Source organism: Mobula hypostoma, chromosome 4 (assembly GCF_963921235.1).
Source record: "Mobula hypostoma chromosome 4, sMobHyp1.1, whole genome shotgun sequence".
NCBI lineage: Eukaryota > Metazoa > Chordata > Chondrichthyes > Myliobatiformes > Myliobatidae > Mobula > Mobula hypostoma.
In genome coordinates, this window is record NC_086100.1 from 199,386,152 (window position 1) to 199,404,470 (window position 18,319).

General features: G+C 45.1%; 1 protein-coding gene across 1 annotated transcript; it reads right to left on the minus strand.

Annotated features, from left to right (window-relative positions):
- Positions 1-448: 448 nt before the first annotated feature.
- Positions 449-17,403, minus strand: LOC134345025 (uncharacterized). Its single transcript, XM_063045158.1, has 3 exons — positions 17,116-17,403; positions 2,391-2,454; positions 449-1,641 (listed from the first exon to the last, which is right to left on the minus strand). Exons 2-3 carry the CDS (start codon positions 2,429-2,431, stop codon positions 582-584), a joined length of 1,101 nt encoding a protein of 366 aa, XP_062901228.1. The 5' UTR covers positions 2,432-2,454; positions 17,116-17,403; the 3' UTR covers positions 449-581.
- Between the last annotated feature and the right edge of the window lie 916 nt (positions 17,404-18,319).

The following is an 18,319-nucleotide window of genomic DNA, read 5'->3' on the forward strand; positions in this document are numbered from 1 at the left end:
CAATGATTATTCTGTTCTTCATTTATCGTGTTTTTTTTTGGTGCTGCATCAGATCTGGAGTAACAATTATTTTGTTCTCCTTTACACTTGTGCACTGGAAATGACATTAAGCTAGGAGTTCCCAATCTGGTGTCCACAGACCCCTTCCCTTAATGGTGTTGGTCCAGATAATTAAAAAAGGTCGGGAACCCCTGCATTAAATAATCCTGAATCTTGAAATAACTGTAACTGATCTATATCTTGTTGATTCCTTTGACGACCTTCTTCTCTGTCTACAACTCCACCAATTTGTGTGTCATCTGCAAACGTATTGAACAACCCATTGATATTTGTGTCCAAGTCATTCATATACATTGAAAACAACAGAGATCCCAGCACTGATCCCTGTGGAACACCCCTGGTCATAGACCACCAGCCAAAATAACACCCTTCCACCACTGCCCTCTGTCTATCATGTGGTTCTTTACACGGTGAAGTGTTTTGAAAAGATATCCCCATAAGAGATTCCACAACAAGCTTGGCCACATGAGTGGAAGGGAGGAGACACTTCTTCATCCTTCTCCTACTCAGTCCTCTGGACTTTACCAATGCCTGGACCCAGTCTCTCTCAAGAACCTTTTTAGAAATTGACAGATGTCGCCGTAGAGTTTTAATGCATCCTCCATCTTCTGAGCTTCATCTCGTATCTTTTTAGCTACTTCAGATTTACTTCCCTTGCTGAGCTCAATGGAGTCCTTTGCAATGGAGTAGATATCCCACGCTATAAAGAGTGCTCCCACAACTCCTGAAACAGCTCTTGTCGTTTTGGACAATGCCAGGGGAGTGCCATAAAGTAGATGTTTCACATTTCCCGTTTCCATTGCGTACTTTGCTTTCTGAGCAGTGTGACTCAGTGCTGTCAGTTTCTCAGCTAGTTCTTTGAGACCAGGTGTTTTGCTCAGTACTTGTTTGGCCATTATTGATGTTGTCACATTCAGTGTTTTCATGCTGATGGAACCAGATTGCAATCCAGCTTTAACTTGCAATAGATATTTTTTCTTGTATTTATTGAAAACATTCCTTGCCTTGCTCACCCCTGGTAAATGCAATCTGCCTTTAACTGTGGCCAAGTGTTTTCCCCTGCATTTATTGGAGACTTCCTTTGCTGGAAAATCCCTTGTTGTGTCTTCATTATCATCACATTCGGTAATTTCTTCCTCAACGAGATGACTCAAGAACCGGAGATCACTGCAGATGTCTGTCAAGTGTTCTGACATTTCCTTCTGATCACTTTTATATTGTCTTATGATCTCATCTACCTTTTTTTGTTTCATCGACCGCTTAACATATTCAGTGATGCCAGCTGTCAAGTTAGTGGCAGCACCAGCTCCACCTATACTCGCTCCCACAGCAGTGAGTACCAAGGAGACGCCTGCCGTGAAAGGAGCAGCAATGATTCCTGCCAGGGTGAGGACACCACCCACAGCCCCCGCAGATGACCCAGTAACATTTGCAATTGTTGCACCTTTATGATACCGGTCAATACCATTTGCAATCTCTTGTAGTTCACGTATATGACTGCTCATTCGACGTTCCCATTTAGGAAACTCATTTACAAAGTCTTGTATGGTCTTTGTTCTCTTTTTTCGTTCATCTTGGTCCCTGTTAAGAATAACAAATAATAATCCCCTCTCATTTTGCAATATACACATTCTTAAAATTGCATTGACAGAAACTGAATCACAACAAAGTGTAAGAATTCAAAAAGAGGATGGACCGGTTATGCAGAAGTGAAATGATGGAGTTCAGAATCAATGTGTTCCCGCCAGGGTGATAATGCTGATGAGATGAATACTGTAAGGAGCAAATAGTGAGATGGACTTTGTGACTATGTTTGGTGCTGTTGCAAGTTGGTGAGCCCATATTGTTTGTTTGGCAATTGTTGCATTCGTAGATTGTCTGTGACTGAGAGATCTACCAATATCACAGGTCTGAAGTCGGGATAAATAGCAGGGAACCTTACTGAGCTCCCATTGGGAGTTTGTGGAAAAGATGCAGTTGGTGTTCCAGAGGCAGAGAATACATCAGTACAGGCTCCCTCAATCATTCCATCTCTTCTGAATTCTTACCATTGAGAAATCTGACCCTGTCTTTGGCAATTAATCCAACAATTTATTGATCATCCTGGTGTTTCCTTTCAATTAATCCCAATCGTGTCTTCATGAATTATAACAGCTCTATGAATATTGATAGTCATGTTGTTTTATTGATTACCCTTGTTATTCATTTATTGATCACCTCATGATGATAATCAGGTATAGACAATGATTGGTAATTGACCAATAAGACTGATTTGGGACGTCAGTTGTGAAGATTTTCACTGTCCTCTAACAAGGTGCAATCTTTGTTACCTGGATCCCGACACATTTCCATTGTGCAAACCCGTCTCCATTGGATTCTCCTGAGATAATGGATCTGGAATAGAGAAAAGTTAACAAATATTAATGTCTGTTGATATTGCAGTGATGTACCTCACAACGAAATGTCCACATTATATTTCAGTTTTGTAGAATTATTTCAAATTTCAAGTTACATAAAGACAAAGTGGATGCCAGAAAACTGAAATGTGTTGGAAATTTGTAGCTGGCCAGGAAGCATCTGTTTCTACGTACCTGGTGGATATTTCCCACATTTTTTATCTTTGTCATCTAAATGTGAATGTCTGAGATGTTGACCAAAAGATCATAAATTCAAATTGGCCCATAAGCTCATTTGTTCAGCTGTTTTGTTGATGTTGCAAAGTAAGTTTGCTGTGCCCACCCCCCTCATCCACTGTAAATATGATTCTCTGAACACAGCACCATTTGCCATGTCTGGTACTTGGTGGTGGGGTGGCGATATGTCTTATTGGATCTCAGTTATTTTCGATCCTTGGGTCTTTCAGGAATGAGAGAGAAGCTTTGATTCTTCACGATCACTTATTTTAAAGTTTAAACAAAGATGCAGAACATTTGAAACTAAATGAGGAGCTGAGAAACAAAGGAGAGATTAAAGAGACTCTATAGATTCAATAAAAAGATGGCGCCTTTGAAAAATCTATCAACTTGATACTTACTTCTGTGGTGGGCATGTTGTTGGAGAAGATCCTGAGAGGCAGGGTTTATGAGTATTTGGAGAGACATAGTCAGCATGGCTTTGTCAAGGGCAGGTCATGCCTTGTGAGCCTGATAGAATTCTTTGAGGATGTAACAAAACACATTGATGAAAGTAGAGCAGTGGGTGAGGTGTATATGGATTTCAGCAAGGCATTTGATAAGGTTCCCCATGCAAAGCTCCTTCAGAAAGTAAGGAGGCATGGGATCCAAGCGGACATTGCTTTGTGGATCCAGAATTGGCTTGCCCACAGCAGACAGAGTGTGGTAGTTGATGGTTTGTATTCTGCATGGAGGGTGGTAACCAGTGGTGTTCCATACTGATCTGTTCTGGGACCCCTCCTCTTTATGATTTTCATAAATTACCTGGATGAGGAAGTAGAAGAGTGGGGTAGTGATGACACAAAAGTTGGGGCTGTCATGGATAGTCTGGAGGCTGTCAGAAGTTACAGCGTGAAATCGATAGGATGCAGAACTGGGCTGAGAAGTGGCAGATGGAGTTCAACCCAGATAAGTGTGAAGTGGTTCATTTTGGTAGGTCAAATATGATGGCAGAATATACGGTCAGACTCTTGGCAGTGTGGAGGATCAGAGAGATCTTGGGGTCTGAGTCCATAGGATGCTCAAAGCAGCTGCGCAGGTTGACTGTGGTTATGGTGTACTGGCCTTCATCAATCGTGGGATTGAGTTTAGGAGCTGAGTGGTAATGTTGCAGCTATATAGGACCCTGGTCAGACCCCACTTGGAGTACTGTGCTCAGTTCTGGTTGCCTCACTATAGGAAGGATGTGGAAACCATAGAAAGGGTGCAGATGAGATTTATAAGGATGTTGCCTGGATTGGGGAGCATGCCTTATGAGAATAGGTTGCGTGAACTCAGCCTTTTCTCCTTGGAGCGACGGAGGATGAGAGGTGACCTGACAGGCGTATAAGATGATGAGAGGCATTGATTGCATGGATAGTCAGAGGCTTTTTCCCAGGGCTGAAATGGCTGCCGCAAGAGGGCACAGGTTTAAGGTGCTTGGGAGTAGGTATAGAGGAGATGTCAGGGGTAAATTTTTTTACGCAGAGAGTGGTGAGCGCGTGGAATGGGCTGCCGGCAACGGTGGTGGAGGCCGGTACAATAGGGTCTTTAAAGAAACTTTTGGATAGGTACATGGAAAAATAGCGGGCTATGGGTAACCCTAGTAATTTCTAAGTTATGGATATGTTCGGCACAACTTTGTGGGCGGAAAGGCCTGTACTGTGCTGTAGGTTTTCTATGTTTCTAAATCAAGCTCACATTCACCACCTGCTGGCCGATTGTTCCATGCTGTCATGGCCCTCTGAGAGAAGTTTCCCCTCATGTTCCCCTTTATCTTTTCATGTGACCCATGACCTCTGATTCTTGTCCCACCCAGCCTCAGTGGAAAGAACCTGCTTGCATTTACCCTATCAATACACAATTTTGTATACCACTATCAAATCTCCTATCAATCTTCAACATTCCGAGGAATAAAGTCTTAACCTATTCAGTCTTTCCTTATAACTCAGGACCTCCAGACCTGGCAACATGTTTGTAAATTTGTCTGTAATCTTTCAATATTATTTACATATTTCTTGTAGGTAGGTGACCAAGACTGCACACAATACTCCATATTAGGCCTCATAAATGTGTTATACAACTTCAACATAACACCCCATCTCCTGTACTCTATACATTGATTATGAAGGCCAATGTGTCAAAAGCTTTCTTTACGACCCTATCGACCTGTGACACCACTTCCAATGAATTATGGACCTGTATTCCCTGATCCCTTTGTTCTACCACACTCCTCAGTGTCCTACCGCTCAGAGTGCAAGATCTACCCTGGTTGGTCTAACTGAAGTTCAGCATCTCACACTTGTCTACATTAAATTCCATCTGCCATTTTTCTGCACATTTTTCCAGCTCGTCTGGATCCTGTTGCAAACCATGATAGCCCTCCTTGCTGTCCACTACAGCCTAATCTTGGTGTATCTGTTAACCAAGTTATCATCCAGATCACTGATATAGATGACAAACAATGGACCCAGCACTGATCCCTGTGGCAGTCCACTAGTCACAGGCCTCCACTCAGAGAGACAACCATCTACTACCACTCTCTGGCTTCTCCCACAAATTCTCCCACTTATTCTACATTACTACCTCATCGTGAATGCCAATTGACTGAACCTTTTTGACCAACCTCCCATGTGGGATCTTCTCAAATGCCTTGCTAAAGTCCATGACCTTGCCTTCATCACCTTTCCTGGTAACTTCTTTGAAAAACTCTGAATGGTTGGTTAGACATGACCAACCAGGCACAAAGCCACGCTCACTATCCTTAATCAGCCCATGTCTATCCAAATACTTGTATATTGGGTCCCCCAGAACACCTTCCAATAACTTTCCCACAGGCTCACCCACGTCCAATTTCTGGTTTATTTTTAGAGCAGAATGGCTAACCTCCAATCCTCTGGTTTCTCACCTGTTTCTCAGGGTGATCTAGATATCTCTGCTATGGCCCAGCAGTTTCTGCATGATCACTAGATGTAAAGTGTTAGCCTACACAGACTTCTGTCACCTGCCCTGTCTCATTCCCTAAAAGCAGATCAAGTATCGCACACTCTCTCCTTGGTCTTCAATGTACTGAGTAAGGAAACTTTCCTGATCACAGTTGACAAACTCTGTCCCATCTAGTCCTGTTACAGGTTGGGATTCCCAGTCAATATGCAGAAAGTTAAAAATCACCTGCTATTACAGCCTTATTTTTCCTGCAACAGTCTGAGATCTCCCTGCAGATTTGTTCCTCTAAATCCCTTGGTCTGTTGGGTGGTCTGTAATATACTGTGGTCATACCTTTCTTATTTCTCAGTTCCACCCACATTGCCTCACTAGACAAGTTCTGCAGTCTGTCCTGACAGAGCAATGTGGGACATTTTCCCTGACTAGTAATGCCACCCCTCCTCCGTTAATCCCTCCCATTCTATCGTGTCTTAAACAACTGAACCCCAGAATATTGAGCTGCCAGTCCTGCCCCTCCGACAACCAATCTCACCAATGGCTACAATATCATAATTCCAGGGGTTGATCCATGCCTTGAGATCATCTGCCTTTCCTACGATACTTCTTACATTGAAATATACGCAGCTCAGGACATTAGTCTCACCATGCCCAACCTTTTTCGTTCCTGACTTTGTCTGAAGTCTTAACAACATCTGTCTCGACAACCACTCCACTACCTGTTCTGGCACTCTGGTTCCCACCCCCCTGCAACTATAGTTAAACCCCATCGTGCAGCAGTAGCAAACCTTCGTGTGAGGATAACCAGTTCAGGTGCAGACCATCTCTCCTGAACAGATGCCACCTTCCCTGGAAGACAGCCCAATGATCCCAAAATCTGATGCCTTCCCTCTTATACCAACTCCTCAGCCATGTGTTAAACTCTGTGACCTTCCTATTTCTGGCCTCACCAGCACGTGGCATGGGGAGAAATTCTGAGATCACAACTCTGGAGGTCTTGCCCATTACCTTAGCACCGAACTCCCTGAATTCACTCTGCAGAAACTCGTCACACTTTCTACCTACATTATTGGTTTCTTCTGGACCTCGACCTCTGGCTGTTCACCCTCCCTCTTGTGGCTTTTAAGTGAGTGTTGAAAGTCTGCATGTTCCTGTGAGATTGAAAGGCAGGTTATCAAGAGGAACAAGGAGTCGAGGATCAAGTGTATCCCTGGTGGAGTACGGGGATGCAGGGGTATATCCAAGGAGGAAGTCAGGAGGGAATAAAGAGGACATGACATAGCTTTAACAGGGAATATGAAGGAGAATCCAAGGACACATTCTATTGTTCTCAGTATATTAAGGGATGAAGAGTAACTGGAGGGAGATTACTTTCTGTCCATTACACCACCTAGTGTTTAGGGCAGCCACGAAGATCCTCCATCTCCGTCTGTCCGGTGTTCAGGCCTTCCTTCATCGTGTCAGGAGCTTCCTCTCGGTTTTACTCTGTCAGCCTTGCTCGTCCCGGGTGGAGACTCAGGAATACCATCACACTCAGATGTAGAAGGATTCTTCATTGCTGTTTCCGTAACAGATTTGTTTGACCAGTCAGGGTTGTTAGCCCTGAGCTGAACCCCGAACTCGGAGGACTGGGGGCCACTCATCATCTATCCTCCCTTTGACCTGGTTTGCATGGGTGACCCTACCAAGAGCCAAAGCAGAAAGCCCTGACTCCAGACAACATGGATCTCCAGGTCACTGAGGCATGCAAGCCTCTAAACCACGACAAGGCTGTGGTCCTCTTGGAGGAGAGGGAGATTAGGGCCTCTCAGAGACATTTATACATGGAGCCACACGAGAGGGATGAGGTGCTCATTTAGTATATCTCCTGATTTTACTGTGAAGGAAGTCATGATGACTTGTGAACATAAATGAGGATGTCTGGCAGATTCTTCTTCTTGCGCCCTTAACTCCTGGTGGAGTCGTCGGGGCACCGTCATGACAAGCTTTGCACCTGATTGGTGTGCTCACCATGTGGCGTGACTTGGGCATCTGAAACCTGGCAGAGCCCATCCCTCTCCAGGTTTGACCACAGCCGATTTCCTCCAACTAGGTGACTCGCCTTGGTCATGAACACGTGGCTGTTATAGTTAATCTGAGAACCTTTCCGTCCCGGCCGCTGACTTCATCATGGAAGTCTTTCGCCCAGTGGTGCCATGTTAACACCACCCCTTCACGTGGTTTAGCCCGCCAGCTGAAGCGGTTTACTGGGGTATGGTGCTTGGAGCCAACACGGGAGAGATTTAGGAGATGGATGAGGACCAGTGATGTCTGTCCACCCTGTCTAGTAGGGAGCAGCATGCCAGACATCAAAGGAACTACCTTTATCCAGAGACCCCTATACCACCAGGGGAGGTATGAGATATTATTAAAACATACGGAGGTAGAGATATCGCTGAGGCCTGACCATATACATAGATGAGGGTTTTGAAGAATTAACAAAGAGGGTTGAAAAAAGCAGGGTGGTAGACATTGTCTCCATGGACTTCAGCAAGACTTGATGAAACTCCTCATTGTACATAAAACATAAAACAGTACAGTACATTACAGGCCCCTCAGGCCACAAGGTTGTGCCAATCTTTTAACCTACTCAATATCAATCTAAACCTTACCAAATATCTCTCCATTTTTCTTTTATCCATCTGCCTATCTCAGAGACTCTTAAATGCCCCTAAACTATCTGCCTCCAGCACCAGGCCTGCCAGCACGTTCCACAAACCTACCACTCTCTATTCAAAAAAACAACCTTTAACATCCACTTTATACATTTCTCCAGTCACCTCTAAATTATACCTTCTCCCTGGGAAATCTGATCTGGCTATCCACTCTATCTGTGCCTCTTATCATCTTGCACACCAGTATCATTGCATCTCATCCCCTTGATTCCAAAAAGAAAATCCCTAGTTCTCTCAACCTATCTTCATAAAACGTGCTCTCTAATCCAGGCAGCATCCTGGTAAATCTCCTCTGCAACCTCTCTAAGGCTTTCACATCCCTCCTATAATGAGGAGACCACATGGATTAGTTGGAGCAATGTTCTGGACTGATGGGTAGGTCAGTTGAAGGGTTGACCTGAGGACACTCTTCACTTGGGCACCAAGCACCTCCTTCTTTTTGGTGTTGACCTCAGCACCTCTGGAGAAGCCTGGTTAGCAAACCGACCGGCTGAAGGCAAAACTCATTACTTGCACAGGGTGATGACAGATCTGCTCAGAGTGCTTTCACACAGGGGCCAGTCACTGGTCATACACCAACTGTGGACTTCCATGCTGTGGGACCAGTTGGTCGCGTTGATCATGCACCATGCTTTTGCTGCTAAGACCTATAAGAAACTGGTGGATTTCTCCTGGGACAAGAGGAAACACAAAATCTCTGACTTGGTCCTGAATCACGCGATTGTGCAGGATGTTTGAATACTGTGTGCCTCTGATCCAGGTGATGTTTCTCCACCTTCAGAGGAACCTGAACGTTGAGAATTCCTCCAAACGGCAAGGGTTGTGTCTGATCCAACTCTCTAACAATGAGATGTCCATGTCTGAGTGTCCCTGAAGAGGAAGCACACTGTCCACTGGCTCCTGGAGGCCCTCAGGAACTGGGATGCAACACAGGATCTGGAGTACATCCTGGACCCAGATGACTGAATCGTTCTGGTTTAATAAATAACAAGAGCGGTTTATCTACTGACACACTCAGAGATGGGCTAGCAGCAGCTGTACCTGTCCACCCTGGACTTCTGTTTGTGCCACACTTCAGAAAGCCTCACAGCCGAATGTGAACACTGCACAGAGTTTCTGTCACAGTGACTGTGAACCCCACACAGAGGGCCTGTCACAGTGACCGTGAACACCACACAGAGCGTCTGTCACAGTGACCGTGAACTCCACACAGAGGGTCTGTCACAGTGACCGTGAATGCCACACAGAGGGTCTGTCACAGTGACAGTGAACGCCACACAGAGGGTCTGTCACAGTAAGTGTGAACTCCACACAGAGGGTCTGTTACAGTGACCGTAAACTCCACACAGAGCGTCTGTCACAGTGACAGTGAACTCCACACAGAGGGTCTGTCACAGTGACCGTGAACTCCACACAGAGGGTCTGTCACAGTGACCGTGAACACCACACAGGGGGTCTGTCACAGTGAGTGTGAACCCCACACAGAGCGTCTGTCACAGTGACAGTGAACTCCACACAGAGGGTCTGTCACAGTGACCGTGAACTCCACACAGAGGATCTGTCACAGTGACCGTGAACTCCACACAGAGGGTCTGTCACAGTGACAGTGAACTCCACACAGAGGGTCTGTCAGAATGACAGTGAACTCCACACAGAGGGTCTGTCACAGTGACAGTGAACCCCACACAGAGGGTCTGTCACAGTGACAGTGAACTCCACACAGGGGGTCTGTCACAGTGACAGTGAACTCCACACAGAGGGTCTGTCACAGTGACTGTGAACTCCACACAGAGGGTCTGTCACAATGACAGTGAACTCCACACACAGAGTCTATCACATTGAACTCAGTTATAATGGAGCAGATTGAGGACTGTCACACGATGTAGTGAACAAGAAATTCACATCATGTTGGACATTATTCAACTCTGGTCAGGTGGGAGAAGTAATTTTTCTGTCATGCTTTAACTCAGTAAATAAAAAATTCCCTTGGTTCTATAATAAACAAAGCAACATGAAGAAAAGCAAATTTCCTTACGGGTTTGCAAGCCAGGGCAATTTTGCTCCAGAATTGGTTTCACAGAAACATGCTTTGAGGGACGGTTGATTTCCGGGTGTTTTTAACCGTGTAAATACACTCGTGCTCAGAATAGCAGCAGAGTTGTTGAACCGGAACTGGGTGTGATAGTGGAAACATTGTGTACTTCCAGTGGGAGAGGAATGTCTTTGGCAAAGAGATCAGGAATCAGGGAGCAGGAACAATGGTTACTATGGCAGGTTTCATTCTTCATAATCACTGTGAGAAGGGGAACGGCTCAAATAGCAGATAATTTTCTAGAGTTAAAAAGCAAAGCACTGTAAATAGAGACATAAAGCTGTACAACAGAGAAACAGGCCCTTCATCGCGAACGCATTAAAATGTTGTGGATACGGCCCAGTCCATCAGAGGTAAACCTCTCCCCACCATTGAGAATATCTACAGGGAACGCTGTTGCAGAAAAGCAGCATCCATCATCAAAGACTCCCAGCATCCTGACCATGTTCTCCTCTCACTGTTACCATCAGGAAGAAAGTACAGGAGCCTCAGCACTCACACCACCAGGTTCAGGAACAGTTGGTACCCCTCAGCCATCAGTCTCTTGAACCAGTGAGGATAAAGTGAAAAAGGATCTAGCTCTTTCCAGGCGTACATGATGAATAAACTCTTCTCGGGCTTCCAGCTGGGTACGGGTATCGATTTTAAGTGACGTTTCGATGACAATTCTGCCATCTTCGTCGGGGATGATACCTCGGCATGTCTAGTCCAGTGGAACGTATTCTGACCCTTCTGATTGGTTAGTCCTCATCCAATCAGGTTTCCTCTGTCCCACCTTGTTTACAATCGAATTCCAGTTCTTACTCAGAGCGAGGCCTTCGTCTTCGTTAAAATTCTTTCTCTCCAGTTTTATTTCAATGACTTCCTTCACCAGGCCGTCCAATGGGGATAATTTCGCTCAACTTCACTCGTCTCATCACGGACCTGTTCCCACAAACTTTCAAGGACTCTTCATCTCATGTTCTCCATATTTGTTGTTTATTTATTTATTATTGTTATTTTATATTTTATTTTATATTTGCACAGTTTATTGTCTTTTGGACATTGGTAGATTGTCCACCCTGTTGCCCTCATGATAATGTGTTTCCAGTTCAGCAAGGAACTGCACCATTGCCAATGCCCATACATAATTTTCAAAGGAAAACCGTGCGCGAGAGGCAGTGACCAAAGCATAAAGTCAGGAGATGGTGCTGTAGACAGCCTGTTTTGTTCTGCAGTTCTGGCATCTGCACAGTTACAGAACATTAGGCAGAAGAACAGGTTAGAGAGGGAACATAAATCAGACATGATGCAATGGCAGGGCTGACTCGATGGGCTGATTGGCCTCATACTGCTCCCATGTCTTGTGGACTTATTTGGACACATTGCAGCTTTTCTGTGTGAATTCTCCAGTGTTAGGCTGCTCACTTTTTCTGTGTCAGAACTAGTCATTCCTGCAGTGAGACAGTCACCTGTGATATGGTTTCAGCTTTCCTCGCTCCAGTCGTACAGACAACCTTCTGAGCACTTCCAGCATTTCCTCAAAGTTCAAAGTCAATTTGTTATCAAAGTCTATATATAGTGTCACCATATACACCCCGAGATTCATTTCCTCATGGGCATTCACAGTAAATACAAGAAATACAACATAATCAGTGAAAGACCACACCCACAGGAACCGTGCAAGCACAGAAAGAAACAGAAAAAAATACAATAATAATAATAATAAATAAGTAATAAATATTTAGAACGTGAAAAGAAGAGTCCTTGAAGGTGAGTCCATGGGTTGTGGGAACAGTTCAGTGATGCTGTGAGTGAAGTTACCCACTCTGGTTCAGGAGCCTGATAGCTGAAGGGTAACTGTTCCTGAACCTGATGGTGTGACCCCTGAGGCTCCTGTACCTCCTTCCTGATGGCAGCATCTAGAGGGAACATGGACTGGATGATGAGGTTCCTTGATAATCGAGGTTGCTCTTTTCCTACAGCGCTCTGTGTCGATGTGCTCAATGGTGGAGAGGGCTTTACCCATGATAGACTGGGCCGTATCCACTACTTTTTGTAGGATTTTCCATGTGAGGGTGTTGGTGTTTCCATACCAGAACATGATGTAACCAGTGAATAAACTCCCCACCACACATCTGTAGAAATTTTTCAAAATTTTGGATGACATACTTTATCTTCGCAAACTTCTAAAAAAGTAGAGGTACTGCTGTGTTTTCATTCAATTGGTGTTTATGTGCTGGGCCCAGGACAGATCCTCTGTAATGATAAGACCAAGGAATTTAAAGTTACTGACCCTCTTCACCTCTGATTCCCCGATGAGAACTGGTTCATGGACCTCCAGTTTCCTCCTCCTGAAGTCAATAATCATCTCCTTGGTCTCGCTGACTTTGGGTGAGAGGCTGTTGTTGTGACAGCACTCAGCCAGATTTTCAATCTGTCTCCTGTATGCTGATTTGTCACCACTCTTGATTTGGCCAGTGACACTGGTGTTGTTGGCAAACTTAAAGATGGCATTGGAGCTCTGCTTAGCTGCACAGTCATACGTGTAAAGCATATAGAGCAGGGGCTGAGCACACAACCTTGTGGTGCACCTGTGCTGAGAAGACTGGGGTCTACAAGTGAGCAAATCAAGGCTCCAATTGCACAAGGAGGTGTTGAGGCTGAGGTCTTGAAGCTTTGAGAAGTTTGGAGGGGATGATAGTATTGTGTTTGCTTTTAAACTGGAAAGAGTGCGGGGAAGATCTACAAGGATGCTGCTGGAATTTGATTGAAAGAGATGTTGGACAGGCTAAAACATTATTTCTGAGAGAACAGGAGACTGCGAGCTGATCTGATATTGGTGTATAATGTCATGAGGGGCTGATTGCAGTCACTAAGCTTTTCCCATAGGTGGGGAATCAAGAACTAGAGGACATAGGTATAAGGAGGAAGGAGAAAGATTTAAGATGATGTTGAACCACGACTATTTTACACAAACACAAGAAATTCTACGGATGCTGGAAATCCAAAGTAACACACACAAAAGCTGGAGGAACTCAGCAGCATCTCTGGTAATGAGTAAAGATTTGATGTTTCAGGCGCAGACCCCGAAGGATGGGAAATTGGAGGAAGTGTTTGAGGAAGGAAGAATATCAGTTTTTAAGGATATTTGGACAGGCACTGTACATGGATGGGAATGGTTCAAAAGGCCACATAATGGCAAATGGGCTAGCATGGATGGGGCATTTTGATTAGCATGGACCAGTTGGGCTGAATGGCCCGTTTCCATGCTGAATAACTCTATGAAACCCTGGGTGGGTGGAGGTACAGCACGGTGTGGGCAGGAGAGATCAGCCATGGGAATGCTCAGTATTAACTTTGGAATCCATGAGGTCTCGTGGCATCAGGTCAAAAGCCCCTCCTGATCTCCATTGACTGTCTTCGCTCTGTTCCTCCATGTTGAACAACACTGAAGAAATGCTGAAAGTAGCAAGGTCACTGAGTGTGCACTGGGTGGAGATCTCAATGTCCGTCAGACAGGGCGGCTCTGCTAGCACCACTAGGCTGGATAAGTCCTGAAGATCACGACTGCTGGACAAGTCTTGACTGAGGAAGAAACATACTTGCCTCACCCATGCCAATCCATGTGGTGAATTCTCCCAGGGGGCATCTGTCCATCATGTCCAAACCATTGGAGGAGTGACTCCCACACAGTCCTTGTGCAGACAAAAGCTGTGTGGCACTGTAATTTCACTAAATGTGAATTTGGAAAATTTGGGCCAAGGATTGGCAGATGGAATTGAAATAGGACAAATGAGAAGTGATGAATTTTACTAAATTAATTCAGGAATTGCACAGTGCCCTGGAGAGGCTTATAGAACAGAGGGTGCAAATATATACAAGTACACGGCAAGCAGGGGGTCAGGGTGGTGAAGAATGTGTTTGCATGCTTGCTTTCATCAGTCGGATCACTGAGTACAGGAACTGAGATGTCAGGTTACAACTGGTGGGACGACAGTAGAAGTATTGTCCACAGAACATGGAAAATCAAACAGTACAACACAGGGACTGGCCTCTCGGCTCAGCATGTGTGACCTAATGGCTAACAAAACTAATCCCTTCTGCCTACACAATGTCCATACCCTTCCATTTTCCACACATCCATGTGACTATCTAAACATCTGTTAAAAGTCCCTGATGTATCTGCCTCTAGCACCACCCCGGGCAGTGTACTCCAGACACCCACCACTCTCTGATTGAAAAAACTTGCCCCTCACATCTCCTTTGCAATTACCCACTCTCAACTTAAATGCATGCCCTCTCATAATCTTTTAAACCTCTGTCAGATCTCCCGTTAGCCCCTGCTGTTCCAGAGAAAACAACCCAAGTTCGGCCAATCCCTCATTATAGCACATACCCTCTGAACCAGGCAACATCTCGGTAAACCTCTTCTGCCCCCTCCACCCTCTCCAAAGCCTCGACATTCCTTCTGGAATGGGGAATTGTGTCCAATACTCCAGATGTGGCCTAACTAGATTTTTATAAAGCTGCAACATAACTTCCTGACTTCTGAATCAATGCCTTGACGACTAAACTCAAGCATACCGTTAGCCTTCTTAAACACCGTGTCAACCCGTGCAGTCACTTTCAGGGAGCTATGAACTCAGATCCCAAGATCCCTCTGCCCATCAACACTTGCCTTTAGCAATGTACTGTCTCTTTATATTTGATCTGCCAGGGTGCAGCTTCAGATCTGGCCGAGTTAAACTCCATCTACCATTTCTCCACTCATAACTGCATCTGATCGATAATCCCATTGTATTCTTTGTCAGTCTTCTACGCTGTCAACATCACCAATCTCCCTATCATAGAGTCACTGAGTCAGAGAAAAGTACAGCACAGAAACAGGCCCTTTGGCCCATCAAGTCCGTGTCGAGCCATTTAAACTGCCTGTTCCCATCGACCTGCACCGGGACCATAGCCCTCCATACCCCTACCATCCATGTACCTCTCCAAACTTCTCTTAAATGTTTAAATCGAGCTCAGATGCACCACTTGCACCTGCAGCTCGCTCCACAATCTCGTGACTCTCTACGTGAAAAGGTTTCCCCTCATGTTCACCTTTCACTCTTAACCCATGACCTCTAGGATAGTCCCACCCAACTTCAATGGAAAAAGCCTGCTTGCATTTACCCTATCTGTACCCCTCATAATTTTGTATTCCTCTATCAAATTTTCTCTCAATTTTCCACATTCCAAGGAATAAAGTCCAAACCCATTCAGTTCTTCCTTATAACTCCGGTCCTCCAGACCCAGCAACATCCTTGTAAATTTTCTCAGTATCTATCAACCTTGTTTGCATCTTTCCTGTAGGTAGGTGACTGAAACTGCACACCATATTCCAAAATAAGCCTCAGCACTATCTTATACAATTCAACAAACATCCCATCTCCTGTAAACAATACTTTGATTTATGAAGGCCAATGTGCAAAGGATTTCCTTACAACCCTGTTGAAGTGTGACACAACTTTCAATGGACCAGGAACCTGTATTCCCAGATCCCTTTGTTCTGCCACACTCCTCAGTGCCCGACCGTTCACTGTGTAAGACCTACACTGGTTGATCCTAATGAAGTGCAAAACTTTGTACTTGTCTGCATTAATTTCCATCTGCCATTTTTCAGCCCATTTTCCATCTGGTCACCCCGTCAGAAAACTCAATCAAGTCAGTGAGATAAGACTTGCCCCACACGAAGCCTTGCTGTACGGATCTGATCACCTTGCTACAGGAAGGATGAGATTGACCTGGGGACATTCACAAAGATGTGAACAGGACTGGACGGTTGAGTTATAATGAGAGACTGGACAGGATGGAGCTTTTTCCCCTGGAGTGTATGAGGCTGCGGGGCGATCTTATAAAATCACGAGGGGCATTGATAAGGCCACAGTCTTTTCCCCAGGGTAGGTGAATCTAACTAGAACACACACATTTAAAGTGACCGGGGAAAGATTTTAATGGGACCTAAAGGATAGGTTTGTTACAGAGGGGGAGCCGGGTATATGAGACGAGTTGTCAGAGGAAGTTATGGAGGTGGGTCCAATCAATTGCAAAGTTTAAAAAACACTCAGACAGGTACATGGGTACAAAAGCTTTCCAGTGATATGGGCTAAACACGGGCAAGTCAGGCTTGCTCACGTAGGCAACTTGGTCAATATGGACGACAGACCTTATTCCATGCTGTATGACCCATCTACCCAGTCCCCTCTGCCCCTCGCCTCTCCCCAACGGTGCGGATCAGTGCTAAGAGAAAGTTAAAGTTCACCCAGGACTTTAGAACAGATGATAATTCTGCTCCCTCCTGAGATCTGTACCATCACAGAAGGCATCTTCAGCCAGTTCAGTCCATCGCACCAGACAGAGTTATCAACTCTAATGGAAGCTGTTGGTCAAATGCAGTCAAGCAGCAGTTACTCTCCAGTAGTCTACACTCTGATGGGCAGTTTCAGTTCTGCCAGGACCTCCGGTGATGGATCCAAAAGGGACCAAAGATCTGAATTCCTGTGAGGAGGTGAGAGTGACTGACCTTCACACAAAGGCAGCGCTAACTTGTCTGGCAAGATGGAGCCTGGTAAAAGTGAAGTTCAAGGTTATCAAAGGGGAATACTTCAGGGCTTAGAGTCATACCATATCTTACCTGAAGAAGATGCTGGTAGCTGTCAGTCATCCCAGCCCCAGGACATCATGTAGGAGTTCCTCTGGGAATTGCCAATGGGACAAACATCTCCAGCTATTCCATCGGTGATCTTCTTTCTCTCAGCTCGGAAGTGTGGATGTTCACAATCCCATTCCACTCACAATTGCTGAGCAAATGAAGCTGCCCATGTGTGTGTGGAAGTAGGCTATCAGTCGCTGAGTCCAGCTCCCGGAACTTCCTCCCTGCATCACCGCGGAGCAGCTTCACCAGAACAACTGAAACTGTCTCCAAAAGGGCTGCTCACCACCTTCTCAACGGCAATAAACACTCCTCTCACTGACCGCGCCCTGATCTGAAAATGAACAAAACAAAATTCTTCATGGGTTTGTGCGTCAAAGGGTAATGCTCTACTGTAGCCAGATTGACAATATTTCAGGAGTACTTGCCATGAGGGACACCTGATTTCACAATATTTTAACAGCATTAATTCACTAATGCAGAGAGTGTTAGCAATGTTGTCAAACTGGAACTGGGTGTGACACTGGAGATGATGCATACTTGTGGTGGGAGAGTAGTGTCTTTAGCAAATAGATGAGGGAATTGTGGAACAGGAGCAGTGGTTCCAGTGGGAGAGTTCAGTTTCCACACGGACCATGTGATGGGAAACAGATCCAGTCATAGACATTTACTTTCAGGAATACTCTGCAGACAGTTTTCCAGAAATCAAAAGCAAATAAAAAAACACATGTAACGCTCAGGGTTATCGACTCACTTTTGTCGAGGGGAAACCCTGTCTGCCCTCCAAACTGTGTCTCACATTTGTGTAGATGCTGTGTAATGCACCCCGGTACAAACTCACACATAAAATATCAGACAGCACACAATGTACAATTAACTCATTATACTTTATAAATCTTACTGTGACTATGTGGTTAACAGAGATACAAATATAAAAGGAAAAAAAGCGCCAAACTTATCAGAGTTTAACCAATTCGTGCACAACCGTTGGAGCTCAGTTAACGGAGTTTTCTCTCCACCATTCGTAATTTCCTCCGAACTCTTCGACCCGCTGACTGGAACCAACCACGGTGGTCTACCAGAGTGTGTCCAGCACATCCTTTCTCTTCGTTCTTCCTCGCTGAAAAACCCTCCAAGCCCACGCAGACTAACAGCTTTCACACTGAGAGAAAGAATGACATCTCTT

Excerpts from the sequence above, each read along its gene's own strand:
- LOC134345025 (XM_063045158.1), bottom strand. The coding sequence starts at position 2,431 with ATGGAGACGGGTTTGCACAATGGAAATGTGTCGGGATCCAG. Across the intron at positions 1,642-2,390 it reads GGAAATGTGTCGGGATCCAG|GGACCAAGATGAACGAAAAA; the intron begins GTAACAAAGATT and ends TATTCTTAACAG.